General features: G+C 52.2%; 2 protein-coding genes across 2 annotated transcripts; one reads left to right on the plus strand and one right to left on the minus strand.

Moving 5' to 3' along the window:
- Window positions 1-700: 700 nt before the first annotated feature.
- Window positions 701-2,292, minus strand: LOC146353056 (uncharacterized). Its single transcript, XM_084835587.1, has 2 exons — window positions 1,159-2,292; window positions 701-932 (listed from the first exon to the last, which is right to left on the minus strand). Exons 1-2 carry the CDS (start codon window positions 1,994-1,996, stop codon window positions 760-762), a joined length of 1,011 nt encoding a protein of 336 aa, XP_084691713.1. The 5' UTR covers window positions 1,997-2,292; the 3' UTR covers window positions 701-759.
- CDKN2D (cyclin dependent kinase inhibitor 2D) lies at window positions 1,847-5,030 on the plus strand. The gene is made up of 3 exons (XM_084835588.1): window positions 1,847-2,212; window positions 2,571-2,731; window positions 3,582-5,030. Exons 2-3 carry the CDS (start codon window positions 2,585-2,587, stop codon window positions 3,939-3,941), a joined length of 507 nt encoding a protein of 168 aa, XP_084691714.1. The 5' UTR covers window positions 1,847-2,212; window positions 2,571-2,584; the 3' UTR covers window positions 3,942-5,030.
- The last annotated feature ends 2,765 nt before the right edge of the window (window positions 5,031-7,795 follow it).

Raw genomic sequence — 7,795 nt, forward strand, 5'->3', positions numbered from 1 at the left:
AAATCTCAAAATATTATTTTGAGAGAGGTGCACAAAGTTCAGGGTTGCTTGTTGTGCTCTCAAGAGCTCTTAATTTGCCTGAATGTATCATGCCAAAAGGGCAAAATGTGTCCGTTTTGGAAAGTCAGGAGTTGCTTCCCAGAACATGTGGAACACTCTCAACTTTTGCCATTCTTTGAAAGAGGTTAGTGTAGGAAGAACAGAGGTTTTTGCATGCAGTTGAGCAATGCAGGCAGCTTTGTATCCCACATTCTCAAAGGGAAGCATTTTTTTCTTCACCTACCCCTTGTGTATTGCTAGTAGGGAGTGATTTAGGCACTACACTTTCAAACACAAAAGCTGGATCCTTGCAGTACAGATACCAGCCTTACTATGATATCCTTCACCTTTTTTCAACTACTTTTATCCTGTGAAATTCCCCTCCATTACATTTATTAGGGCTTTTCTTCTCAGACAGATTGTATGTATAGCTTGATATTCAGCATGCAATTTCCCCTAATTTAGGCTACAATCCTATGCACACTTCCCTAAAAGTAAGCTCCATTGAACACAGTGAGATTTACTTTTGAGTAAATATGGATAGGATTGCACTGCTAATTTCCTTTTCAGTTTCATCTATAAGGTCAGGAGATAGAATACTCACCTGGCTAGCAATTACTCTACCTGATTTTCATTTAAGGGTACTAGACTATGCATACTTACTTACATTGGAGTGAGTCTCATTTAATGCAGAGTGGCTTTGTTTTTTAGTTACAATGCCTAGGACAGGGCTGTAAAGGCATCTGATCTAGGCCAGCCCTTGAATCCTTCAGATATTATGGAACTCTGAAAAATAATGCACTTCACAGCTAATTCAATCATACGCAAATCCAGCAGTACAACAGCATCTGAGTGGAGGCGTGCAGTCTGTAAGCACTCCAGATGAATTTCTCCTGCATGGACAGAAGACAAGACAAAGGTCACAGCGGAGTACAACCTTCCGTGACCTGGTGCCCTCCAGATGTGTTGGACTGCAGCATCCTTCATTCCTAACCAGCATCCAGGTTTCAGAAGCTGGCTGATTCTAAAAAGATCTGGGTAACCATCCCCCCCCCCCCAAATCTTGGCCAGCCCCTGCACATCGGAGCAGATAAAGCTTGGGTCAGGTGTGTGACTCACTCGAAGGCGGCTCCACTTGTTCAAAAACACGGACTTCTGCCCTGGCCTGTAAAGAGCAAGTAAGGCAGCTGGAGACCAGCAGCCCATAAGGAGCCGGCGCCAGAGACAGCCCTTTGCCCGGGTTTGCAATGACGGCTTCAGCAGGGGTGTGCATTCCTCCGTGGGACTGGCTTCCACGCGAGGCAAGCGTAAGACTGGGCCGCGCACTAACGTACGGCCCCGGGGCACGCGATGGCGCGGCTTTCAGAAAGGCAGCCCACCCGCGGCCCGCAAGCAGCCGCCGCCCCGCGGCCCAGTCGCTTCTCCCCCCGGGTCGCGACCTCTCGCTCGCCCTTGCCTGGCCGGGAGGGGAGGGGCACGAGCGAGCCTCTTCCCGCCCGAACCTGCGTTTGAATCGCGGAGGCCCGCCTAGCGGTCCGCCTCTAGGCGGCCAATCCGGAGGCGGGAGGCTCCGGCTACCGCCCGGAGCTGACCTCCGATTGGCCATGCCCGGGGAGGGGGGTGGGGTGGAGAGAGCTCGGCAGGCTACAATGTAGCCAACTCGCGAGCGCAGAATAAAGTGAAAAACAACAACCCTCGTCCAGGCACGTGGGGGCGGGGCCAGCGGAGGGCTGCCTCTCCGGTTCGGCGACGCCGCAGCGGCGGGGCGGGGCCAGCGCTGTCTGTGCCGGCTCTCCGGCCCACCGACAGGCACGCAAGGCGGACGGACGGACGGACGGACGGGCGGCCCGCCGCCGCCGCCGCCGCCGCCCTCCTCCTCGGCTTCCCCGAGCTCAGGAGCAGCCCCGCCCCGAGCGAGGCGAGCCCCCGCGGCACCGCCCTGGGCTGCGCTCGGCATTCCCTCAGCACCGGCAGCGAGCTGTCCGCGGCGGCGGCCCGGCGCGACTCTGAGCCAGGCCAGCCCCGCCGCGGGGCAGAGGCGAGCGCGGCCGGCCGGCCGGCGGGCGGCGAGAGCAGTTTGCGCCGAGGGGAGGCGGCCGCTCGTTGGCCGGCCGGACGGCCGCTGTCCCGCTTGACAAGGCCTGGGAGGAGAGGCTGCGCGCCGGGAGCGGAGGTAGGCACCGAGGAGGGAGCTCCCCGCCGAAGGGAAGACCGCCGCCGCCGGGCAGGGGACAGGAGCGCGGCTCGCCTCGCCCGGGCCGGTCTAGTGGCAAGCATCGATTTGCGGCGGCGGGGATGATTGAATGCGCGGGGGGGGGGGGGCGAGCATGTGCAGAATGCTTTCCCGTCACCACTGAGCTCGTGAACAGGACCAGCAGGCAGGTCACAGGGTGGCGAGCCTGAGCCCCGGAACCTCTCCCTGGAAAGGTTGTGGACGGCTGCCGTTTGTAGACGGGGGCAGGCAGCGGCTCCTTCTCGCTCGGACGTCGGCCTTGCCCCCGTTGACTGTGGGCCGCCCTTGTCTCCTTCAGGTGTCGGCGCGGGCATGCTGCCGGGCAACGCCGAGATCGGCGCCGGAGACCGGCTAACCGGGGCTGCCGCCCGGGGAGACATCGCCGAGGTGCGGCGACTCCTGCATGAGGAGCTGGTGCATCCCGACGCGCATAACCGCTTTGGCAAGACCGCGCTGCAGGTAGGCGAGGCAGCCCGTGGATATCTGTCCTCTGCCTAGCGAGGAAGCAGCGTGCCCCCTCTGTCAGCCAAGGCCTGGAGGCAGAGGCTGGCTTCTCCTTTCTGCCCTCCTCTTTTCCATAGCTCCAGGCCCTGTCTCGGATACCCAAGCTCTGTTAGGCCTTTGTAGATGAGGGGGCATGAGACTGAGACCAGTACGGGCAGGACTGGGCCCCTGCACCCCTTTGGCCACCCCATTCCTTATGGACACCTCCCTGTGCTCTGAACTTGCTGCTTGTTTGGCTCCAGACATCTTAGTAGCTGTCGCCTTGTGTTTGGGCTACCGGATCCTCCTCCCTTTTTTCCTAGTCTCCTCCATCCCATCCTTCCACCTGTGCAGGGAAGCTCACCCAAGACAGACGTAAACAACTGCTCTTTGTAAACAGTGTGCAGGCGTAGACCATACCGGCTCCTTCCTGCTGGGGCCAAGCCAAGCAGGGTCACACAAGGGGCACAGCATGAGCTGCGTAGGATCAGCATGGGGGAAAGGAGAGGCAAACTCTGCCTTGCTTCAGAATTACCCACAGGACCTACCTGAGCTGAAGTATTGCAAGTCAAACACCCACCTCCTCCTCCCCCCACCCTGCCCCCAATTCAGTCCCCTCTTGGGCTGCCTGTGAATCTCTTCTATGCCAATTTCCACAGCAGATATTTGTGTTGCTCTGACTAGAAGCTATGGATATGACATTCCACTGGAATGTCACCTTGCCTGCTGCTACTTCTGACCAGAGAATGGATGGGAGTGTTGCCTGTCTACCCTACTGTAGACATCCTCTGCCCCTTCCCTCTCTGACCCCTTCATCTTCCCCCAGGTAATGATGTTCGGTAACATCTTCGTGGCGCAGGAGCTGCTGAAGCAAGGGGCTAACCCCAACATCCAAGACGAGTCAGGCACAGCGCCTGCCCACGATGCTGCCCGCACTGGCTTCCTTGACACCCTGAAAATCTTGGTGGAACATGGTGCTGACATCAACATCCCAGATGCCTCTGGCTCGCTGCCACTCCATGTTGCTATTTGGGAAGGCCACCAGGAGGTGGTCTGCTTCCTGGCACCTCAATCCAAGCTGCAGCACCAGGACTCTGAGGGGCGGACACCACTGGAGCTCGCACAGCAGCTGGGGCTTTCAGACATCCAGCGCATCCTGGAGCAGCACCTCTCTGTCCCAGCTTAGCCCAAGGAGGCAGCCACCTTGCCTGGGCTAAAAGGGAGCTGGATCAGCACTAAGCCAGCTCCTTTCGGTATACTTAGCCCCCACCCCCTTCTCCAGAAATTCTCCCTTTCTTGCCAGGGCCCTGGAACAAAGGCAGCTCCTCCTGCCCTACCTCAGAGTGTGAGTTTAATTATCTTTGCTGTTGTTTCTATTTATATGTATTTTATGAGTTCTCTTCTTTGCTTCTGATCTCCAGTTTCTCCCACCCCTGCCAGTTGACTGGGAACCAGAAGGCCCTTGTGGTGGAGCACTCCTGCTTGTACCATCCTATACTCTTCTTTGGTCCTGAACAGTAGAGTGTGGTGCACCTTAACCCTCTGTAATTACCATTTTTACTCCTTGCTTTGGGAAGGTCCCAACTACTGGCATAAGCATCTCCTAAGGAGCATCCAAGTGGTATGGGGTCTTTCTAATGCAAAGGCTGGGGCCTTCTCTTCCCCTTCTCTCCCCTCCTGCCTCGCACAGGGGATCCTGTCCGTCTTGGGGAACACTTGGTGTTTTGCCTTGAGATGTCTCTCTGCACCCCTGTTCCATTCAACTTTTTCTGTGCAGGGTTATATTACAATTCTCCAATATGTTCCTCTTTGTGCACCAGGCAGAGATGTCAAGGCTAACCCTGAACTTTGTCATGACATATTCCTACAGCTGTGGGCTGAATGTTTGGCCCTGCTTCCCTTGTGGAGTATGGGATCCAGAATCTGTAACATCTAAATGCACAGGATTCTGTTCCTATTAAGATCCTCATTCACCCTCTCCCTAGTTTTGGTATGATCTTCTCAGGGGATCTTGTGATCCCTAAGCCATTTCCACCTCAGCCTTTTGGTAGTTATCCCTGCTGTTCACACATGTATTCAAAGCGTGCTTAGTCTGTTATCTTTGACTAAAATGTTTTAAGGCTTGTTTTGGCAGCTTGTTCCCTGTAATGAATTTGTGGATCTGAGCTGTGTATATAGTAGATTTTAAAGGAGGGGAAATTAATTCTATTTATTGTGATTTGCAAGGGGTTGTTTTACAGAATGATTAATTTAATTATTAAAAACATTACATATATTTGTGTCTTTTTGACTTGTGATTCTGGGGAACTTTTCCTAAGGGGAGGCATCAAGAAACCCCTCCCCTTTGCTTTCAGTGGACAGAACCCTACTCCCCTAAAGAAGAATGTGGGTGTGATTGTGGGACTGTTGCTGAGCACCTTTAATAAAACTTCGAACCGCAAAAGCTTGTGAGGCAGAAGCCACATAGGACATGTTGGGAACTCCAATGGATTCCTGCATTGGGCAGGGGGTTGGACTCGATGGCCTTGTAGGCCCCTTCCAACCCTACTATTCTATGATTCTATGAACTCTGAATCACTGCTCTGAATCACCCATAAGTGGAAGAGGCTTGCATCATATCACAGCTCTGCATTTAAATACAGGGCTTCTCTAGCTTTTTCCTGAGCTGAGAGTGTGCAGGCATGCTACTTTTTGACACAGGAACTGTCTTGAGCACTATGGGATTAGCAGCCATCCTTTGAAGGAGTCATAGAAACACTTTAAAGTTGTGGAAATCCAGGCCACTTTCAAGGTTAAAAGCATATGCAATGGCATATTCTCATGTGACAATAGGGATGTACTTTGCCCCTTGACAGAACTTGGTTGCCATGGGCTTAGGCAGCAGGCTTTTATAGGCCCTTAAAAATTTATTACTTACATTTGAATCTTGGGCTTCCTCCAAGGAGCCCATGACAGGATTCATGGGGTTATATTCTCTTTTCCCTGCCAACAACCTCTTGTGAGAAGGTTAGGCTGAGAGTGTGACCAAGGTCTCCAAGTGAGCTTCATAGCTAAGCAGGGGCTTGGAAGTGTGTGAAACTCTCATGTAGTGATTTCTATCTTGCCTTTCTTCTTCAATCAAAAAACCTCAGGCTGGCTAAAATATTAAAATACAAATGTTTCAAAGCAGGCTTTGCTCTCCTTTGCCTTCTGCAAGCTGCAGACTGGCTGAGCCCTGAAGGATATAAGACATATAAGGTCAGCTTTAGTTTCTCATTTAGTTACTAGGAATGCTGAAAACTCTCTCTGGGAGGGAAGAAGTGTGTATGGGATGGGAACAGAACCACTGAAAATACTAATTTACAGATGCTTCCTTCAAAGAAGAGCACAGGACTGTGCTCTTAGGGTTTCTTCATAAGTTTTGGATTTTGACTGTGTCATCTCAGATATTTTGAAAACAGCCTCTCTACATCAATAGCAAATTCCAGGCAGTTCCATTCACAATTACTTGCTTACTGTCTTGGGTCACTCCAGCTGCCTAGAGAAACACGGTGACTGGTGCAATGCCACACATCAAATGGATCAGACCTTCTGTTGTTCACACATTTATCTATCCTGGTGTGGAAGAGATGACTTGAGAAATTCTGAGCTTGCTTTCAGTTGATTTCCCCCTTGAATATGAAAGAAACGAAAGGTTAAACTAAGCCTAGAGGCTTTTTCTAGGATAGTTGATCTTTAAACAAGCCCTAAAATGCAGCAGTAGCTTCTATGCATAGGTACCACAGAAGCAAAGTTGCTACCATTTAACTTCTTGTCAGTCGCAAGAATGGGAAAGAAAGACTTTGGTGTGTTTAACTGAAGAACAGCCTTCCCTAACCTGGCGGCCTCTAGCTGTGTTGGACTACAATTCCCATCATCCTCAGCCTGCATGGTCTGGAATGCTGGGAGTTGTAGTCCAAAACATCTGGAGGGCGCCAGGTTGGAGAAGGCTAGTGCAAAATCAAGCTGATAGAAATCACGCCCCATTTGTGACAAAGTCCTGCCTCTTTGTAATAAGTGGGCTGAGATAAAAAGACAAGTGAAAGCCACATTGGCCACCCACTGACTGGAGACCCCCTTCTCTGGATTGAGTATTGTTGTAGCTGGCTTAGGAACTCTCTTTTCTCCCTAACTGCAGTCCCTGGTCAGCCTCTTGAGCAAATTTGGAAAGGGGAGCTTTGCATCCCCTTGTTTCTTTCTCAAAGGTTGCTGTGGTTCATGGAAGCCATCAAACCCATTTCCTGCTTCTCTCTGATGTTTGGGTGGGAGGAGAATGATGCATTACCCCATCCGTCCCCAACTCATGCCCTCCAGATGTGTTGGACTACAATTCACATCACCCCAGCCAGTATAGCCATGCAGGCTGGGGGTGATGAGAAATGTAGTCCAACACATCTGGAGGGTACCAAGTCAGTGAAGGCTGCTTTATGCTTCTAATCCGTGGTGGAACTGTACAGAGTTCAATTCAACTCCAGCAGTGCTGAGAATTGAGAAATACTGAAGTCAGGGAGGTTCTGTCTCTACTGGCCAGACAGCAGTGAAAGAAACCTGCTGGGTTCTGCAGGGTAAAGTGGTTGAGCTTTATCACCCAGAGTAATGTCCCAGCTGCTGGGTGTGGCACACACTGACACAGGGAAGGAAGGAAGCCAAGCATTTTGTAACACCAGTTGTCTGCCTTCTTGCCAAGCATGGAAGGGGAGGGGAGGAGAGCTGGGTGCAGCTCCAGACGTAAGCAAGGAGCAGATAGCAGGAGCTTTAAAAATGAAAGCACAAACAGCTGAGCCTGTTTTGCAACTTCAGAGTGTTTGGCTCCTTGCCAAGTGCCCAGGAAACCACCAGCAGCTGAGAGTGGGGATTACCAGCAATGCACGTCTGCAAGCAAGAAAGCTGCTGCTTGCCTAAGGGCTAGGTGGTACCTTACGCTTGAGAGTGTATTAAAATAGCTAGGGCTTGGGACAGAGGGGTAGTCCCAACTGATGCCTGAAGGAGAATGACAGGATTTGCTCAGTGTCCAAGTTCTGT

The sequence above is a fragment of the Heloderma suspectum genome, chromosome 2 (genome assembly GCF_057233095.1).
Source record: "Heloderma suspectum isolate Gila_16-S chromosome 2, 16-S_ref, whole genome shotgun sequence".
Lineage (NCBI taxonomy): Eukaryota > Metazoa > Chordata > Lepidosauria > Squamata > Helodermatidae > Heloderma > Heloderma suspectum.